The sequence below is a fragment of the Sciurus vulgaris genome (genome assembly GCF_902686455.1).
Source record: "Sciurus vulgaris genome assembly, chromosome: 11".
NCBI classification, from domain to species: domain Eukaryota; kingdom Metazoa; phylum Chordata; class Mammalia; order Rodentia; family Sciuridae; genus Sciurus; species Sciurus vulgaris.
The window spans coordinates 16,887,686-16,908,871 of record NC_136472.1 but is presented as its reverse complement, the minus strand read 5'-3'; the positions used below and the strand labels follow the sequence as shown (position 1 = coordinate 16,908,871).

At 49.6% G+C, this 21,186-nt stretch overlaps 1 protein-coding gene across 6 annotated transcripts; it reads right to left on the bottom strand.

Annotated features, from left to right (window-relative positions):
• Positions 1-1,485: 1,485 nt before the first annotated feature.
• Positions 1,486-20,934, bottom strand: SLC43A3 (solute carrier family 43 member 3). Of its 6 annotated transcripts, none has more exons than XM_079102304.1 (13): positions 20,845-20,934; positions 19,716-20,081; positions 19,232-19,361; positions 17,735-17,781; positions 15,430-15,506; positions 15,109-15,201; positions 12,840-12,979; positions 11,675-11,772; positions 10,100-10,273; positions 9,767-9,886; positions 4,255-4,441; positions 3,558-3,681; positions 1,486-2,479 (listed from the first exon to the last, which is right to left on the bottom strand). In XM_079102304.1, exons 2-13 carry the CDS (start codon positions 19,897-19,899, stop codon positions 2,378-2,380), a joined length of 1,476 nt encoding a protein of 491 aa, XP_078958430.1. In that variant the 5' UTR covers positions 19,900-20,081; positions 20,845-20,934; the 3' UTR covers positions 1,486-2,377. The 6 variants fall into 6 exon arrangements, with proteins under 6 accessions (XP_078958430.1, XP_078958432.1, XP_078958431.1 ...); XM_079102306.1 differs by having other exon boundaries at positions 20,855-20,876; XM_079102305.1 differs by having other exon boundaries at positions 20,730-20,848.
• Between the last annotated feature and the right edge of the window lie 252 nt (positions 20,935-21,186).

The window sequence follows — 21,186 nt, the reverse complement described above, 5'->3', positions numbered from 1 at the left end:
TATTCATGATCTATTCGGTATCTACCATATGCCAGGTCCTTGACCCAATTTCTAGTCCTTTCAACAGCCCAGAGAGGCAAACCTATTTCTCTCATCATAATGATAAACTGAGATGTAGAGGTGAAGTGGCCCACCCAAGGTCACACTAGTAAGTGACAGAGCTGGGATTAAATAAAGAGTCCCTCCCACTGCACAGCATTTCATTTCACCTTTATAATTGGTCCTGAGGCAAAAACAAGAATCTACTCACATGACCATCATTAGCTATTCCACGAGCCTTAGCTGGCACCATGATGGTGGTGAGCATACAACCCTAACTGAACAGGTGAGACCCAGACCCCACTGCCTGGAGTTTGCTGCCCGGGGGAGGAGGCAGACACCTGTCACCAGGAAGAGTGTCATCAAGTGCTAGAGACATGGAGCTACTAAAGAGCCCACAGAAGGATTTTTAGAGGAGATGGCATTTTGAGCAGGACGGAAGCAGATCAGGTGGATTTCCCAAGCAGAGATGGAGCAAGCTGACCACATAGGAACTGGCCTATGCACAGATGAGAGACCAGACACCTTGGTTCATGGGGATGGGTTCTGTCCCCCTGGGGGTGGAAAGTGAAGAGGGCAAGGGATCACGCTGCTGAGAGTGTTAAGTGTCATGCCAGAGCCTGAGTTTTGTCTTGTGAGCCATTTTTGAGGAGGGTAACAAGGTCAAAGACACATCTTAGAATTCTGATGCCCATTTCAGACCCAGGTTCCTTAGCCACCAGAAATTACCCTTCAGCAACCCACAGGAAAAAGCAAGGGCTGTGCCTCATCATGTCCCCAGCACCCAGGACAGCTCCTGATACACCGCAGGTACTCAAGCAGAATGACTGAATGGATCTGCCTGCTGACCTCTCCCTTTCACCCTGTCCCCTTCCTGCTGCCCTTTCCCAGACTCTCTCAGGGCCAGGTGGAATAATAAAGCCATCTCCTCCACCTCCCACCTCCCTCCTGGTCCCTCGCCTCCCTCCTTGTCACTGTGCTGGTCCCAAGTAAGTAAAAGAGCACGCCTTTGCCTGGCAGATGCAATCACTTTACATTCTCACAATCGCCCAGGGGAGAGGGATGATTAGCTGCACTTTGCAGGTGAGGAGATTGTGACTCAGTGGTTAAGAGCCTTGGCCAGCTGCTGAGAGCAGAACTGAGGTCAAAACAGGAACTTCTCATTCCAACTAATGCTTTTAGCTTGCTGTGTGGAGTCGGGGGATCCCCTCGCAGCTGAAGCAGGAAGGACAAGGCTGGAGACTCTGAGCTCATGTCCCAGACCAGACCAGGGGTGGGTCCTAGTCTCGGGCTCCTGTCCCACCTCAGTGACAAGCTGCCATATGAGAGTGTGCTGCCTGATCCTCCACCTCCACTCACACACTCAGCCTCCCAGGTGGGGCCTCCTCAGGAACTCATGTGCACACACAGACACCAGCCCCAAGCCCACAGAAGTGGAAACAGCAGTGGTCTTAGACACAAAGTCTTTATTTTCTATAAAATTATCCCACATAGAAATGTTTTATAAAATGCCAAAAAAGTAAATAACTATCCCTCTTCCTGAAGAGGAAAACATCCCCAGAGGGTTCACCAGACAGCCTTCTGGTAAGGGGGTCAGCTGGTTCCTAAGGTCCGTGGGCAGCTGGACTCCCTGTCACTGTTCCTAAGACTTTCCAGGACATTAGCTCCAGAAAGAACCTAAACTCCAACACACTCTCATTTTACACATGGGAAAAGTGATGCTCAGACCCAAGAAGGGCAGCCCAAGCTCATCCAGCATGAGTGGCAGAGCCAGGACTTAGGCCCAGGGACCTCTGTCTGCTCCTCTTTCCCCTGAAGCTCATGGAGAGTTCTCCAACAAAGAAGTGTTTCAGAGGGAAAGCTAGGTCTGCTGCAGCACCTAAATGCCAGGTAGTAGGCCATGATGACCTCACGCTTTACCTGGAAATGTACCTGGCAGCAGAGGCTCCAACACAGGTAAGCTTCAGGACCAAACAGACCTAAAGAAGCAGGTGACAATCCCCCCTCCCCATATCACCTCTCTTGCTCTCGAGGGTCTGCCAAAGTCATGCAGAGAGTCAGTCACCTCCTGCTTTGAAACCAAGGAGAACATCCGTATGCCTTTGCCTTGGGTTTGTACACTATTGATCCACTGGCAACTGAGATTCTTTCCTTGCTGATCAGAAACCTGGTGAGCAGTTAAACATGTCTATCTTTCCCCCTCTTTTTTTTTTAGAAAAAAATTAATGATTACTTAATATAGTAGCCTGGGTAGGCAAAGTCCACAGCACAGGGTCCTCAAAGGCAGGGAAAGGTGAGGAAAAGCATCCTCAGGGCTGACAGGTGAGGGATTCTGAGCTCATGGTTTAGAGGGGTTTTCCTTCCAGGCTTGGCACTCCCGGTACACCAGGAAGGGGTGGACGAATGTCAGAAGAGTGGCAAGCAGCAGCACCACATTCACCTGCGGGGAGAGGAGGGAGACCAGTCCAGCAACTCTGAGCCACATCCTCAGACAGCAAAGGGGCCAGAAACCCCCTAGTTCATACTGTACTTTCCATCCACACACTGTGGCGCCCTGGAAGAAGGATTTCTGATTATTTTCCATTCTTCTCTGTGAAGTAGGGGAAATAAATAATTCTCACTTCACAGATTAAGACCCGGGACCTAGAGAGCATCCGATGATTGACAGCTCAAGGTCACCCGGGAAACTGGAGTGGCCCCCTGTTGGACCACTCACCTGAATGTTGAGTTAGATCCCCTAATTTCACAGCCAGGTAATTATCCTTAGTTTTTAAGTTGAGTCCTTCTTTTTCTCCCAGATTTAAACTCCCGTTTTACACTTTGCCAGCCTTTTTAAGATGCGGCGAACAGGCAGGCAAGGGACCCGAATACTGAATTCAGTGTTCTGAAAGACGTCTGTCCCTTAGCTGTGTACCTCGGAATATGTAAGTCCCTTAGAGCCACGGTTTCCACAGAGAACTACAGAGTCCTCCCACCTCTTAGGGTTGAGCCCGTGAGCATCCGCCAGCTGTGTGGACCCAGCGGGGTGAGTGCACAGCTCCTGCCCCTCAGGCCAACTAGAGTCCATGGTGCAGCCTGGGAAGGGGCCAGGATTGGCCTGCACTCACTTGAAGCGGGAAACACATTTGAAGACCCAGATTTTTCTTGAAATTTTGTGGGGATTTTGCATCCTACTCCAGGATACATCTATTTATCTCCACACCCATAAATAAAGTTCCCTCAAATCCCTGAGTAACACAGACTCTACAGAAGGTTGCACCATGGGACTCCTGTGGCTTCAGAGGCCCCCAGCACAAGCCAGGGCTTCTCCCACTGACCCTGATTTGAGAAGCAAGGCCAAGGAGGTAGCCATGTGCAGAACTGTCGCTACACTGCCTGTGCCCAGAGCCCTGGGCCAGCTCTGGGGCACCCCCTGCTGGGACCCCACAGGTCTCCCAGTCTGCACATCCCTGCTGGCCTAGGGCGAGTGCCTGCTCTGGACAGAGGACCCAGGAACCGCCCCTCCCCACAGTACTCACATATAAGGGGTTGTTCTGGAGGGGACCTTTGATGAGGGTGAAGATGGGGAACTGTAGCAGGGACACAATGGCCGACAGGGCCATCACCAGCCCAAAGAGCTTGCCAAAGTGCTCTGAAGGGAACCTGAGGAGAGAGAGTGGGGGCCAGTCAGCTTCAGGGCCCGGGCTCTGTGGGTTCTTGTCACCTGGGTCACCAACTCCTCCGTCCAGGCCTGTCCCTCTCCCACCCACACAGCCCTTCTCCCTTCCTCTGCGCCCAGGCATCCAGACCACAGAACACAGAGAAGGCCTGTGCTGGGCCCTGGGGAAACGGCAGGGATGCAGACACCAGCCATGCCCGGGGGCTCTTAAGGAAAAGGCGGAGGAGCGCACCATCAGAGAAAGCAGGAATGGAGCACCAAGGGCACGGGAAAGGGCAGGGGCTTTTTTTCCCCAATTCCCCCCAGGATGGATGGCATTGAAGGGTACGTAGGCATTCAGCAGGAGACAGGTAGATGGGCACAGTGGACACAAAGGCTCAAATATATGAATGCTTTCTCCTGCCCCTCGCCTCCACCTCCAGCATTGCCTGTTCCCAAATCCAGCTGTCTTCACCGGACAACTCCAGGACCACCCTCACCCCCCAGCTTCTTTACCTCCCACCTGCTTCCCTTTGCCCCAGCGTGTCCCCCGTCACAGAACACCCAAGCCCACTTACGCGAGAGTGAGGAAGGCAGCATTGCCCCCGTAGAGGAAGGAGCGGCTGATCACCTGCAGGAGGAACGTGACGTACTGGAGGGGGAGGACAGGGACGGAGGCACAGAGGGCAAAGCCCAGGCACAGCAGAGACGTCAGGGCCAGCGAAGGCACTGCAGAGGAGAGGGCCGCAGCTGCGGCGGAGGAACCTGTTCCGAGAGGAGACAGAGGCTGCCTGTAGGGGAACCCACTGGAGCGCAAGGAATGAGGAAGACCAGAGAGGGTGGGAGCAACATCCCCCTGACCGTCCAAGCAGAAATGTACAGGTCATCCCTGAATTCTCTTCAGCCACATGCCCTGCTGCCATCCCATGAACGACATTGATAATTTACCTCCTAAATACCTTCGGAATGTGTCCACTCTTCCCTGTCCCCATGTGCTCGCCTACTTTTAGGTCTCCAAGAACTCGCTCAGAGATTACTGCAATGGCTTCCAAACAATCCGGGTCTGCTTTTGCCCCCATGCCCTGACCAGCACAGCTGGTAACAAAGACTGGAAACAGCCCGAACAGCCCTCAGCCGGGGAGTGTGGCCCCAACTATGCCCCAGCCTCATAGTAGGGCAGAAGGCCGTGGGTGAGAGCAACCTCAGGGCAGAGTCACACAAAAAAGAAGCCCTAACAGTGTACAGCCTGTGTAGCCTGCTACCTTGTATCTAAGAGGGGCGTGTATACACATTTGTATAGACACATGCTTATAAAATGCTTGTATTTAAGAAGTAATAAAAATAGTTACTTTAAGAGGGAAGGAAAGGGATACGAGGAACAGTGAAGGAAGCTAAACTTTGAATATATAATATACTTTGTTCCACAGTTTTAGTTTTGGGGAAATGTAAATTTTTTTTTTGGGGGGGGGGGGGGGGGGGGGGAACTGAACCCAGGGAACTGAACAATACCCTCAACCCTTTTAAATTTCATCTTGAGACAAGGTCTTACTAAGTTGTCCCTACTGGCCTTGAATTTGTAATCATCCTGCCTCAGGCTCCTGAGTAGCTGGGATTACAAGTGTACACCACCATTCTCATGGCTTAAAAATGTAAATCCAGGCTGGAGATATAGTTCAGTTGGTAGAGTGCTTGCCTTGTGTGCACAAGGCCCTGGGTTCAATCCTTAGCACCATAAAAAAAAAAAAAAAAAAAGGAAATCCTTTTAAAATTCAATTAAATTAAAATAACTGGAGGGGGAAAAAAAAAAAAAAGAAGCAAAGCAATCCCAAAATACCAGAAACAAAATAAAATAAAACCAATGAACATAACTCTGTATCAAGTCGGTGACCCTTAAGTCAGTACTTTTACTGTACATCTCTAAAGGGATAGAGCCTAAGGCCAAAAAACGGAGAGAGGAAGGAAGTGTGGGGCAGGGGAAAGGAGAGAAAGAGGGGAGAAGGAAGAAGCAATAGCCTTTGGCAACTGCACTCTTCTTAATACTGATATTGCTAAAACCAGTGATCATATTTAAATATATATATGTAGTGATAGACTGACAGATCTGGCTCCATGAGAATGTTATAGGGCAGACTCTAAGGGAAATGACCTAACAGACTCCACTTTACTCTGAGACTCCATGTTATATAGGAAATAAGGTTCTCCCATGGGACACCCCGCCTCTGTACCCATCATCAGTTACTTAGTGTGACATGTTTAACAATACAAAATGACAATTTTTAGGTAATAAAAAATTGCTCTCTTTTGATCCCTATTGCTCCTAACCAATGTACCATGTAAACAGTAATTGTGTGGTTATTAGTAACCATTCTTCAGTTTGTGCCTAGATGACCCACTTCCCCCTCTGTTGATGAGCCCATGATGTTAGTTTGTAATTTCGAATCTTAGCAACAGACACTTATGATTGATGTGATTTTTGGTATAAGAACCCCTACAACCCTGAGGTTGGGGCTGTTCTCCCAACAGCCATTTTTTGGGGGGCATTGTGTGAGACAGTCAGTTGGCCAGCTTAATAAAGACTCTCAAATTTGGACTTCTCAATGGTGATCGGTCTGTTCTTAAGTTGCACCCCATAACAATGTGTTTATGTACATATATGTATGTACATGTGTATATATACATTATTGGGAACCAAGATTCTAAGAGGAAAAGAAAAGAGACACAGTGCAAAATAGAAGAAGTGAAATGTGAATGAAAATATCAGTATTATGTATTCATGGTATATTTTTTCTTCTGAAAATTTTTTATTTACTTTTTTTAAATTTATTTTTACTTATTACAACTCTAGCCAAGGCCTAAAAACCATGACAGCACAGGAGCAATTAGAAACCCTGGCATCTAGACTACTGTCTCTAAATACCATTTCCCATTAAAAGCACCCAGAATAGTTGGAGAAATGGCTAATTTCAGGTTGGGACAGGAAACACTTAAGAAAATGAACCAGAACACCCAACAACACTAAAAAGTAAAGACACTGTTATGGTTTGGATGTGAGGTGTCCCCCAAAAGTTCACGAGTGAGACAATGCAAGAAGGTTCAGAGGAGAAATGATTGGGTTGTGAGAGTCTTAACCCATCAGTGATTTAATCCCTGTAGGGATTAACTGAGTGGCAACTGAAGTGGTGGGATGTGGCTGGAGGAGGTGGAAGTTGGGGTGTGGCGTGGGTGTATATTTGCATCTGGCGAGTGGAGTCTCTCTGTTTCCTGATCATCATGTGAGCCATTTCTCTCTGCCACACTCTTCCACCATATTCTGCCTCACCTTGAGCCCAGAGGACTAGATCAGCCTTCAAGGGACTAAGACCTCTGAAACCGTGAGCCCTCAAGTACGTTTCCTCCCCATACAATTGTGCTGGTTGGGTCCTTCAGTCACAGCAGTGAAAAAGTTAACTAAAACAGACACTGTCTAAAACTAGTGGGATTACATCTCAAAGACACAGACACTAGATTGGTAAAGTTCCCAGTGGCCTAAGATGGTACCATTCAAGCATTAAGAACAGTGACGGAAGCCGGGCACAGTGGCATGCGCTTGTAATTCCAGCAGCTCAGGAGGCTGAGGCTGGAGGATTGTGAGTTCAAAGCCAGCCTCAGCAACTAAATGAGGCCCTGAGCAACTCAGCAAGACCCTGTCTCTAAACAAAATACAAAAAAGGGCTGGGGATGTGGCTCAATGGTTATGTGCCCCTAAATTCAATCCAAGGTACCAAAAAAAGAAAAAAGAAAAAAAAAAAAATAGTGAAGGAAGTTGACTGTGGAGGTGCTCACCTGTAATGCCAGTGACTCGGGAGGCTGAGCAGGAGGATCACAAGTTCAAAGGCCAGCCTCAGCAACTTAGCAACTTAGCGAAACCTTGTCTCAAAATAAAAAGGGCTGGGGATGTGGCTCAATGGTAAAGCACCTCAAGACCAAAACCAAACAAAACAAGAATGGCGAGGGTGTCTGGTGAAGCTCAGTGAAGAGTACTTGCCTAGCACTCATGAGGCCCCAGGTTCCAGTCCAGCACCAAAAAGAAAAACAAAAAAAAATAGGCGGGCGCAGGGGGACAGTAAAGAAGAAAGCGGCAACAGAACGGATCGAAACATGTCAAAATATTTTAAATGAGACTTTAAAACAGAAACAAGTAGTCATCCCCAGGGGTACTAAGACACAAACTCATTTCCCCGAAACAGCTTCAGAGGGGGGAAACCAAGCATTTATTTCAAGGGAAGAGAAGAGTAAGGAAAGTCTTTCTTTCTAGAGAAATTCCAGCTACAAAAAGCAGAAGGAAAGGTGGAAGTATAAAACCATCCTTTTACAGCCCTAATAAAATAATGAGTCTCAGCATCGATCAGCAGTGGCTGCTAAAATCATTAGGCAAAAGGTCAATGAGAAACTTTGTAACGGACGGGTCTGATGGACGGTGTCCGAAGCAGCTGATCAATCTTAACATCATCACGACAGACAACAGATACCAGGAGCCTGCTGACAGGAGAACAGAGGAAGACCACAGTTCCATCTCTGAATTATTCTTGCCAAAAAAATTAAACTGAGTCTCTGCCAAGCCTCTAATCTGCCTGTTTATAGGAAATACCCAATCAGAGGAACACTGAAATGACACCAAAAGGATGCCAAATCCAAAATGTGGGAAACACGACAGGACAAATAACCCAGTTCCTTCAACAAATAAACAACAAGGAAAAAGGCACAGGGCACACTGTTACAGATTTTTTTTTTTTTTTTTTTTTTTTTTTTTTGGTACCAGGGATTGAACTCAGCACTCAACCACTGAGCCACATCCCCAGTCCTATTTTGTATTTTATTCAGGGACAGGGTCTCACTGAGTTGCTGAGTGCCTCGCTTTTGCTGAGGCTGGCTTTGAACTCGCGATCCTCCTGCTTCAGCCTCCCAAGCCACTGGGATTACAGGGAGCCCAGCCTATTACGGATTTTAAAAGATAGAAAAGACACATCCACTGAATACAATTGTAGACCTTGGATCCCAATTTGAACAAACCAACCCTAAAGCTATCTGTGTGACAACTACGAAAATTTGAACCGTGACTGCATATTAGACAACATTAAGAAATTACTGTTACTTTTTTAGGGGTGACGATGATATCATGGTGATATTCACATAAAAGTGGCCTGATGTGTTAGAGATCCATGCTGAAGAACTTGAAGGTGAAATGATGTGCTAAGATTTTGCCCCTCCCCATTCCTGACCCCCACAGGGTGAAGTACCTCAGCAGCCCTGTGTCCTCTGATGCCCAAGGATCAAGTCCAATCTCTCGGGGGCGTGGTGAGCAGCCTGGCCCCCTCCCCTCATCTCCTCCCTTCTTACTCTTCCTTCAGTCTTAGCTTCGATGCCATTTCCTCCAGGAAGCCTTCCCTGACACCAACCCATCTTCACCCAGAACAGACTACAGGACCTTCTTTGTATCCCATTGTCCCCTGTGTGTTTACAGAGGCTCCTTGACTGATATGGGGTTATGATCCAGAAAGCTCATTAAAAGTTGCAAATACTATCAAGTTGAAATGCATTTCATATGCCTAACCCACTGAGCACCACGGCTTTGCCTAACCTACCTTAATGTGCTCAGAACATTCACATCAGCCTACAGGGGGCAAAATCATCTAACACAAAGCCTCTGTTCTAATAAGGCCCAGAATATCTCATGTAGTTTGTGGGATACTACACTGAAAGGGGGAGACCAGGATGGTTGTACTGGTCGGCTCTGTCACCATCAGAAAGTCAAAATCCTGTATTAGGGACCATCTGTGCGTGGAGTGTTGTAACTGACCGATTTCCTGTCTTGCTCTCCCTGCTAGATTGAGAACAGCTTGAGAAAAAAGGTGTCTCTGTCTCATCCACTGTTGAACCCCTGGCGTCTGGCCCTGTCACTGGCTCTTAATGATCACTCAGTGACCGGTGGCTGAATGAATGAATGAGCGCAGAAAGAAAAGGTTAATAGCAAAAAAAGACAGTGTGAGGTAAATGAGGCTCTCTGCTTTCCGGGTTCCTCAGTCCACCTTACCTGTCCTTTGCCCACCTTACCTGTCCTTTTTGCTTCCTTCTGGTACCTCTGTCTCAGCCGGTCCATGAGCAGGCCATTCCAGGGGGCACACAGCACTCCAAAGAACTGAGTGATGGCAAAGGCATTCGTGTACGTGCTGACTGCAAAGAGCAGAAAGGGGTGGGGTGGTAAGAAACTGCCAGGCCTGGTTTAAGGAGAGGAGGCCTGCACACTGCCCTTGTCCTGCCTGTCCCTCCAACTCTCCCCTGGAGCACAGAGCCCTGCCGAGCTGACTCCCATGCCCCCGGACCCTCAGGGTTCCAAGTTTCCAGCTGACACATGCAGATGGGCCGCCTCCCCGTCCCACCACACACCCTGCGTCCTGTCCCTGCCCGCCAAGTTGGTCAGCAGAGAGTTGAGCGTGCCAATGAAGAGGTAGTGCCACAGCTGAATCACAGACAGCCACACCATGTGCCAGGCGAACCGCCGAGAGAAAGCGTAGCTCCAGAAAGAACGGAGTTTCTGCTGCTGCCCGGGTCCTGAGCTCTCTGATGGGGGAAAACGACAGGGAAAGTGGACGGGTAGGGCAGGCCAGCGGGTGCCTTTCCAGGACAGCCTCAGGTCCCAGTTCGCCTGCTAGCCAGTGTCCGGGACTCATCCACGTGCCCTGTGAGCTGCCTATAGCTCGCACACCCCCACGGCCTTGCTTGGTCATCCTGGGCCTACCACCTTGAATGACCCTCCTTGAGTTCCTCTGTCTATTGAAATGTGATCTATCTCTCACAGTGTGCTTAATAACACTTCTTGCAATAATACTTTCCTGATCTTTCTCAGCCACAAAGGTAAAAAGAAAGACAAAGGAGAGGAGAGAGAGCCAACGTGAAGACCTCTGGTGGACAGCTATTGTGTTGTTCTGGTCTGCTCCATATCACATCCCTTGCTTTTGGTCCCAGCATCCTCAGCTTCTTTGGGGAATCTCTCCTGCCCTATTCTTCATGGCCCAGATGGGACTATGAGCTAAAGGTTCTGTTCCTCACCCAGGATTGATCAATTAGCTCATTCTGCTGAAGGGGCCAGTTGGCTGGGATTTTAGACCAAAATGCCCAGAGGTGTCCTGGTTCTACACCTCCAGGAGCCTGGCAAGGAAAAATTTCCTCTTGATTTTATGAGCTTCCCAGAGTCCTATTATTCTTTCTTGTTAAAATAAATTTTTATTGTGTATATTTAAGGTATGCAACATGATGTCATGGGATACATATAGATAGTGAAATGGTTACTATAGTGAAGCAAATTAACATATCCATCATCTCACATGGTTATCCACTTTTTTTTTTTTTTAAATCAAGAACAGCTAAAATCTATTCCTCTAGCAAAAATCTCAAATACAATACAATTGTATTAGCCATAGTCCTTGTGTGTATATTCTCTCTCTAGGATTCATCACCCTACGTATCTGCTATCTTATAGCCTTTGACTACAGCTCTCCTCCCACCCCGACCCCATTTCCTCCTTTCAACTCTTATTTTTATTTCTAGGGTAGCCAGCAGTGGCTGGTTTGTGATATTTGTAACCAAAGAGCCAAAACAGAGAGAGGAGGGAAAGGAGGCAGCAATGGAGACGGGGCCATGAGAGGGCAGAGCCAGGAGACTTGCAGATAAGGGGACCAACGTCAGGGCACTGGTCCAGAGTAGGGGGTGGGGAGGAAACCAAGGAAGGCAGACTTCCCTGGGGGCAGGATGAGCTGAGGAGAGAAAAGAGGAACACAGAAAAGGAACACAAAAGGGACACAAGTCCTGCCCTCTCTAATCCCTCTATAAAGTGAGGGGACAGAGAAGGTCCTTTCTCCACCCATCCTGTCCTGACTCAGTCCCTGGGGGGCTTCTGAGGGGAGGGGTCAGGTGAGTGGCAGGAGAGGTTCTGGAGGGAGATGGGCTAACCACAGGGCTCACCTCCCTTTGGTGACAGACACTCGCTTGACTGCAGCTCCCTGTTTTCGGGCTCAGCTGTTTTCTTCTCTTCCTTTCTGGAACCACGCCCAGAACACAGGCTGTAGAAACAGAAGCCCCAGCAGCCAGGCCAAGGACTGTGAGCTGCACCCAAGACTCAGACTTGGAGGAACAGTGCAGTGGAGCCCCACTACACTGCACAATGGAACCACCTCTGAACATCCCCAACGTCCAGGCAGCAGCACGGATGGATCGGATCAGAATGTCTGGGGGTGAAGATCAGGCTCCCATTGTTCAGAACTAGTCTCCAAATAATTCTAGTGATTCTGACATGCAGGAAAGTATGGGAAGCACTGGCAGCCTGGAAAGAGGACCACCTGGGTTCCCATCTCAGCCCTGCCTCTTCCCAGCTACAGGAAGACAGTCAGACCTGCCCCGTATCAGCCTCATTTGTCCCATTTGGAAGATGGAGGTAAGAACATCTACCTAAGAAGACTGTCATGAGAATGAAATCAAAGGGCACCTAGAGAATGACAAAGAGGGAATGAGCAGCAAACAAATGCCCTGTCTGCTCCTCGCATCTGAGTGCAAAAGTTGTCACCCTCTGCAACTCCACCTGTGCAATGGGATTTTGCAGCTGATTCTCATCCTCTGAATCTGAGCTGGTCTTGTGAACTGCTTCAGTCAAGAGAATGGAGCAAAAGCAAGGTGACAGTTCCAAGTCTAAATCTCAAGAGAACTCCAGCATTTCTGCTCTCTCTCCCTCGGAACCCCAACACCACCCCATGAGCAAGCCCAGCCTAATCTGCTGGAGGATGAACAAGCGACCCAAACATCCCTGTCACTCCAAACCCCCATGTGAGGGACACCAGGCTAGACTAGCCTACCCTCAGGTAGCACATCAAATGATCAGAAGCATAAACAATGCCATCAAGATCATCTAGATCTGGCCCTGGTCAGTAGAACTAGTCAGCTATCCAAAGTGTGAAAAAGAATAAATGCTCATTATTTTAGGCCAATGAGTTTTAGGTGGTTTGTTACACAGCAATAGCTAACTGATACACTCTGGTTCCCATTGTCCTCCCCTGGGACAGGTTTGCTCTTTCATATCTGTTGTACTCTCTGCTTTCTACTCTAGATCAGATAGTGTTTGGCCCACAGTCCTTACCCGTAGCTGTAGTTGGGGGGCAGTGGGTAGGGGATGTGCCCCCGGGGCATCAGGAGGAAAGTACGCCCAACATGCCAGACACTGCATGCAGACAGGAAGATGAAGGAGGCCCTAAGGCTGATGTCCTGTTCATAAAGAAGCTACCAAAAAAAAAAAAAAAAAAAAGGGAAAGAAAGTCAGAGAAACCCCCACATTCATAGCAGCATTATTGATCCACATGTCCATCATTATGTGAATGGAGAAGCAAAATGTGGTCAATCTATTCAATGGAATATTATTCATTCTTAAACAAGAAAATTCTGACACATGCTAAATATGGTTGATCTTGAGGATAAGTTATCCAGTGAAACAAGTCAGTCACAAAAGGACAAATTCTGTATGATTCCACTTACATGAAATACCTAGGGCATGCAAATTCATAGACAGGAAGTAGAATCATGGGACTGGTAGGCAGGGAGTGGGGTGGGAAGGGTTCTAACCGGTACAGAGTTCCCATTTTAGAGTTCTGGAGACAGTGGTCACACACTGTGAATGAGCTGCCTGCCACCAGCTGTAAATGATGGTTAAGATGGCAAATTTTATGTCAGTGTAGCTCAGTGGTAGAGCATGCTTAGCATGCACAAGGCCCTGGGTTCAATTCCTAGCACCAAAATAAACAAAGAAAAAAGAAAAAAGAAAAGTCAACATGGGCAACAGGGGCTAGAACCAGTTTCCTAGGAGGAGTCTTAGCAGGCCACTCGCTTACCCCCTGGAAGCTGAACAAGGACACCCAGTCCCCATCTTCCCTCACCCCAGGGCCCAGCCAGCTGCAGGGGGCCATCCTGTCGCCCACCATCACAGTCTTGTGGGGTCTCCTAGTGTGGCTTGTAGAGCTCTTCTAGCCCAGTGCTTCCCACACATACCAACAGCAGGGCAGTCTTTTTGTTCAAACAAAATTTTATCCAAAAACTCAACTTAGCGAACACATCTGTGGGAACCTGCCAAGTCATCCTCCCCCGCATTCTCCTTGGTGACCAACAGCACATCAAAGGGAACCCCTAAGTTCCTCAACACCAGTTCAAAAACCACAGACCGAGCCCCGCCTCCTCCTCCCTTTGCAGAGAGTGACGGAGGTCCATGATGTACAAATGGCCCAACGTCAGAGGACACAGCCAAGTTGGATTAAACTAAGAATTCCAGCTCCTCTCCAGCCTTCTCCCCTCCCACCTCTGGAGGGGAGGGACAGAGCCTGGAAAGTGGCTTCGCACCAGGGGCAGAAAGGCCTGAGTGCCCCAGAGGTTCAGTCTCTGGGTGATCCACCAAGACAAGGTGCTTATGGGACTAAGTGAGGTTCACAGCTGGGTAGTGACCTCCAGAGACCCTCCTCTAACACAAACCCCAGCGTGGGACTCACACTCTTTCACTCCTCTCCCTCAGCCATCTGTAGCATGTTGGCTTCTGTCCTCTAGCCTGCTGCCTCCTAATCAAAACATGGCGGCCACAACTCCAGCCATCACATCCTCCCAAGGCAACATTCAAAGAGGAAAGGTAAGAAGAGAGACCAAGGAGGAGGGTTTTCATTTTATTCCACTCCCATTTTCCTTCAGGGAAGAAATGCCCTCTCAAGTTTTCCAAGACACACCCTCATTTCATTAAGAAGGGCTCAATCATATGCCCACCTTTGCCAATCACTGGTTGAGGGGAAAGAGATGCCATGGTTGGCTTAAATCAGTCAGGGTTCATCCCCTGGGCTGGGAAGGTTAGCAATGTTAAACAATTAAAATCGTTAGCGGAAGAGTTGTTGTGGGGCCACTAACACCACCGGCAACAGTGCATCCTTCTGACACCCACCATCAGCCCCTAGAGAGTCACACAGACCCTGTATCTGCCTCTCTTGTCTTCCAGCCTCCTCCCACCTCCTCATCCACACTAGAGGCTCATATCAGCACACACCCCATTCCAAGGGGCTCCCAGCCTCTGCCAACGCTGGCCCATGCATAACTTGCCCACGCCTTCCCTTAGCTTCTGCGTAAAAAGTCCAGGTAAGGGCGAAGAAGGGGCTTCAAGATTACGGCTCGGGCTCTAGAACCAGAAAGGCCCAGGTGCAGGTTCCAGGATGGCTACTAACTGTGGAACTGTCGGTGAAGCACCTTAACCTCCCTGAGACTCACGTGCTTCATCTGTAAGATGGGAGCCAAACAGTGCCTACTTCAGAGAGTTGACAGAAATCACGCAAAGTTCATGGGACAAGAGTCCAGCGTATATAACATCAAGTACTGCTATTATTTACCTTGATGATGAGAAAGACTGCAGAGGAAGAGTCAAACGCTCCATTGTAGAGGGTGATGATGGTAGAACGGTGTTTGCCAAATAGGTTCCCAATCTAGAGAAGACACAACCAGCCTGGGTCACCTGTCGAGTCACGAAACCACCCTATCTTGAGAGTCCAGCATGTACCAGGCACACACAGTACCTACGCCCACCCTCCACCCTGAGAGCTCCCACCCTGGCTTAGGCTGACCCCATCAGAAGCAGCCAGCTGCAGAAAAGTGCCTCTCCTTCCCTCGCCCCAACCCTCTGTCAAGTGCCTGAGACAGGCGCAGACCCACACCTGCAGGTTGGTGATGAGAAACAGGATTCCCCCGATGGTGAGCGCGGGCATGGCCAGGAAGAGCAGCCAAGCTGAGCCTGGAACCGTCAAAGTCAGAGGTGAGCTGATGCTGTGGCAACCGAATATGACCCCAAATGCCAGCACACACTCCCCTCTCCTCCAGGAAGCCCTAGATCCCACCTACTCCAAAGTCCCAACAACCCTGGGATCAAGACCCCAGCCTTCGAGCATCCTTCCAGGGTCTCAGGATATGGGTCAAGGTTCTCCAGCTGTGCCTGCAGAGTCATCTTCTTCCCACTAAAGATGGGTTTGGGTCTGTGACAGACCACAAGCACCTCCTCCTACTCCCCCCTACGCTGTGAGGGAAGAAGAGGCCAGACTCAGCCCCCAAGACCAGCCTCTAATTCACTGTGTGACCACAACCTGGAGCTATTTTCTGGGTCTGTGCCTCAGTCACCTCATCTGTTCAATGGGAACAATGGTCTCTACTTTTCTTGCCTCGTGAGGGTGCTAAGAGATCTGATCGAGAAAACAGCGGTGGTCTTTCCTTTGTTCACGAACTTAAAGCTATTCCTTCATGTCAGGCCTGGTGCCTGGCACTGGAAGTGCGGGGCTGTAAAACCTGCCTCTTGCACTTGAAAAGACATGCAAGCAAATTGCTACCACAGGTCCTGTAAGTGTTGGGTAATTGCTCAACAACTCCAAGGCAGGGCTGAGGGAGTTCTTGGTAAATTAGTCTTTCCCAAACCACACACTCTGCCCTCCTTCATGATCTTGGCCATAAACTCTGCCTGTCCTATTATCTGTAAAAATGTTTTCTTTAGGGGCTGGGGGAGGGTAGAGCCCATGCTTAGCCTGAGCAATACCCAGGGCTCCATTCCCAGTGCCAAAAGAAAGAAACAATTTTCTTTAATTTGACTCACTTTGATCAGAAAGAAAATCACTTAAAGAGACACTCTGTATCACTATTGTAAACAGAGACCCTTGCTCAGTGGTCATGAATGGAGAGTAAATGCAAACTTAAATATAAGGAAGAGAAACAATGTTACTAAATTGTAGCTGGGCTCGCAGTTCCCTGGCCTGCTCTTGTCAATCAGTGTGTTACACTAGCCCCACTTCAACTGGAACTTTCATGAAATCAAAAGGACTGAAAGAGAAATAAAATCACTTTTCCAGCAGGTGAAGTTATCCTAATGTCTGAGTGTGTGTGGTGTGTGTGGTATGCTGGGGCTAATATCCTTTTGAGTAACTACTGTTGTGTAACTTGAGAAGCCCGGACAGGGCTAATTTTAGAGCATTCACACTGTTTACCATTCAATATCTGTACTTAAAAACAGTCCATGTCTCTTAATAAACTAAAGGTTGGTGGAAACTGCCTTCACAAGAGAGTCATTGTGGCTTGGAGGCCTTTTCCAGAACAAAAGCCCTTTGGAGGAAGAGCGGGAGTCTTGCTCAAACGTTTCACAATGGCAGATCAAACACCAGCCAGCCACATTTGACCACTTGAAAATCACTGACGGGCTGTCAATTAGATGAGGCCCGTTTGATAGGGAGGATGGTTTTGAAGTTCTTGGCCTGAGCGGTCAGGCTATCTCACCAGATCTCTTTGGATCTCCAACTTTTCTGGGCATGAATGGAGACCGCACAATGACATCATCTCCAGTACAGCATCAATTATGTGCTATACTTTGAATTCCTGACCCCAAAATTGAGCTACTCCATCTGACTCGGGAGGAATGGTCCGAGGTGTCTCTCAGTCAGAATAACCAGGAGGATCAGGAGCTGCCCAGCTCCCAGGCCCACCTCCTGCCAAATCTGGAGCACTGGGCAAGTCTTTGCAAAGGGTCCCTCTCCAGCCTCAGTTGGCTCTCCTACATAATGGAAGCAGGGTGGATAAACCAGGTTGGAATTCAAAGACATTTATAAATGGGAAGTATTTGAAAACACAACTTTTGAGTATAATAGACTTGTCAACTTTTATCCTGCTAAGTAAGAATCCTTCCAAACAGTCATTCATTTGATTTTTTAAAACAGAAAAAGAACATTTGAACACATACAATAAGGAAATAATCACTTGAATAAATCCTTTCTGTAGCCGCCCATTTCCACTGTCCTTCCTTCTCACATTTTCTCAGAAGACTAAACTGTGTTCACAGACCAGCAGAAACTTCAATATTGCTCAGGGATTCTCTCAAGCTGATCTCTGAATAACCACGGGGTGCTTGTATTCTGGCTGACACCTTCTGCACCTGCCCATCTATCAGTACCCCTCATCTTGGTCCTCCTACCACCTGACACCACTCACCTGCAGAGGTGAAGGCTATTGTCAGAGTGGCGCTGGTGTAGAAAAATCTGAAATACAGAAAAGAATACTGTCTAGAAAGGAGAAACCTCAGAAACAAATCAGGCCTCTGCTCCCCTGCCCTCCAGGTCCAGAAGCATGCTACATCCTCTACCTGGGGATTCAGTTTTGGGAATTCATGGGGCACCGATGTCTCATTGGAGACTCAGTACCAGATATGAGGAACCTGGTGAGAAGATGTGTCCTGACTCACAGATTGTACATAGGAAGTCTTGAATAATGAATTCAGTTGAGAATAGGATGGGCTCAGAACTTAACCAGGAGCAGAATAGACAAAGCCCAGGCTCTCCCACCTGGAAGTTCCAAGAGCCAAACCCTTGGAAAAGGGGATGAGTGATTAGTCTGCAAATCAACACCTTGAGTTCTAACTCCTCTTTGCTGTGTGACTTTGGGTGAGCTGCTTTCCTTCTCTGGGCCTCAGTAGTCTCTTCTGCAAAGGGCAAGAATTAGACTGATCTAGACTCCAAGCTTAAAGTTCTAGAGTGCAATGATTCCAGAATATCAATTCCAAGGTTATAGGGATACCTTAGCAGTTGAAGGTCTTCTAAGGAATGAAATAATAAAAAGTAGAACCCTAAAGATAGAGAAGGAGGGAAGGGCAAAGGAAGAGGGATGGGGAAGAAGAGGAGATGGAGAGTCAAAGACCAAGGAAAACTAAAATGCAGTCTTTACTTATCCAAAGGCTTAAAGTGAACAGGGCTTGCTTTCTTCTCTGGCTATGTGCTGGCCCAGGTCCAGTCAACTCTCCCATCCTTCTCTTTAACAGCTGATCTCACACATGCCTCCCTGGGGACACCTGCTCTGGGTTATATCAGCCCCCAGCAGGCCACGGCTTATCGTTGAACCTGGCCATAGCACAGCGATCAGGACACAGAAGCCAATGGTGGGAGCAAAATCCATTCCTTTCCCTCTGACCCACCTGCCACCTGCAAGGGAGACCCCACTCCCATTTCCCTCCAGTCAGAAAGGACCTGAAGTCCCACCACTGCAGATACCCTGAAAACCTTATCAGCTAGGCCCTGCACAGTGATGGGGTGAGGAGGATGCAGATCAAGGCTGAGTGACCTGGTTGGGAGGTCTTCTAGGAGATGAGCCCCAGGGTCCCTGGAGTGAAGGAAGGCACAGAGGAGCAATCTTGGGTGTGCTAATTTTGTAACCCTGGCCCCAGGCCAGACCTCACAGGAAGTCAGCCTGGGTTCCTGCTCAATTCTGTATGTGATAAGAAGGCTCCCTGTGCTGGGGAGCAGGGGAAGGAGGTGAGGAAAGGCTAGAGAGCGTGCAGGAAGAGGGCGGGCTTAGAGACACATCCTGCCAGCCAGCTGTTGCTTGGGAGCCTGGCAAGGCTGTCCAGTCACCTGACCTAGGTTTCCCTCCCAGCTAGGCAGCTGCTTGAAGAATTCCTCTTACTTGCCTCTACCCAGACTGGGCATTTGGACTTACATGGCTAAGAGGCGAGCCACAGTGGTCTTAAAACGGTCAAAGATGTAGCCAGTGGGGAACGTCATGAAGTTGTTCATGAAGGATGCCAGGGTGAAGATGAGAGAGAATCTCTCGTCCTGGGCTTTGCAGTCTGGAAGACAGAACGGTTCTCAGAAACCCAGGGTACATAGACCAAACGCCCATCACCCTAGCCTCCTGCCAAGTGAGTGCCCAATTCAGGCTCCCCTCCACCTTGGACAGCTTGCCTGGTAGAAAGCTCTTCCTCAAGTTGTGTTAATGTGCAGGTGTCCCTAAAGATTCCTGGCCCAAGACACCCCTTGGAAGCTGGTACTTCCCTACCCTGCATCTCCTAGACAAGAGGGGAACTTGCTGACACTCCCCTTGCCACAGGCTGGCAAGGTGCAAGAGTTACAACCTTCCCTACCCCTTCCCACTTCCTGGGGACCTGGCTTAGCTTCCTTGGAAAAGCCAGTGCTGCCCTTACCAGCTTGCCCTGTGGTGTTGCTCAGGAGCCCAGCTTCTGGTTCACATAGCTCCTCAAAGTAATGCTCTGTTTTGAAGACAAACACTAGCGAAGCCCAGCCAAAGAGGACACCGGCAAAGCCAAGGCATTCCAGCAGCCCGGTCAGAAGGGTGGCCACACGGAGGGGCAGGCCCGGCCCTGCCATGGCCCCAGGTGGAGCAAATCCTCAAGTCCCACTTTGTCCTCCCGGACTGACCACAGGAGCCGCAGGTCCTGGTGTGAACCCACTTGGAAAATTCCTTTGGCAGGCCCTTTCCTTCAAGGAGCTCTCTGGTTCCAACTGTTTGGGGCTTGGGCAAAACCCAACAGAGGGTGATTCTCTGGATCCTGAAAAACAAGGAAGGTAGAGGCTGCCTGGAATAGGAGGCTCATGGGAAAGGTAGAGGTGGACAGAGGGTGGAGGAAGAGGCAGAATGATTATGACCACCGGCAGGAAATTTCGGGAGTAAATACTTTCACACATTCGCTGGGGTATGTCGTTCGGGGTAGAGGGCTTGTCTGGTGGGTGCAAGGTTCAATTCCCAGCACCACAAGCAAAAGGGAAAACAAATAAATAAATAAGCCTTTCACACAGCATCTCATTCACTGCATTTGAATAAGAACCTGACGGTGGAGGAGGCAGAGCTGAATGGCATCCCGGAGTCACAGATGGAAGTCAATGCCTCACCCAAAGCAGCCCAAGCAGGAACTCCTGGGCTCATTCCGAGTAGCGTCCACCAAGACAGTGACAGCCCCTGGGGACCAGGTGCAGGGGACTTTACACAGAGCCTACAAATTCTCACCGCCACCCGCAGAGCTGAAGGTTCGTTATCTTCAGTGTACGGGCACCAAAGTTTCAGGGGACTTCGTGAACTTGTCCAAGGTCACAGGGCTGTTAGTCACAGCGCAGGCCACACGAACGCCCAGAATACCCCGGCTCCCGACACGAGCCTTGCCTCGGGCTCCCACGCCTGGTCCCCGCCGCCCTCCGCACACCTGTCAACTTGCACGGAGCCCCGCGGCCACTCCCGACCCCGAGCGCTCACCCTCCCCGCAGAGGCGCCGCCCGCCGCTTCCCGCCGCCCTCGGCCCCGCCCGGCCCGCGTCGTACCCACGCGCACCGCGCCCGCCGGCTGTTCCCGCTCTGCGCTCGCGGTCGGGAGTCGCGCCTCGCTCCGCCCCTCCCAGGCCTTTGCCGGCCTCCGCCCGCGCCGCCCGGAAGGGGCTGGGACAGGCCACCCGGTCTCCATCACTTCCTTCTCGCTTTTGACCCCCGCTTGGATCCTCTCCTCCTTCTCCCTCTGTGGCCCTGCAGCACGACTGCATCGCTTGCCTCTCTTCTCGCTTTTACCCCCGCAGCTCCCTCGTCCCTTCCTCCCCTAACCAACTTAGTTTTCCTGCTGCTCCAAGCACAGGTCCACCAGGGAGATGAGACACGCATGCAGGGCAGGCA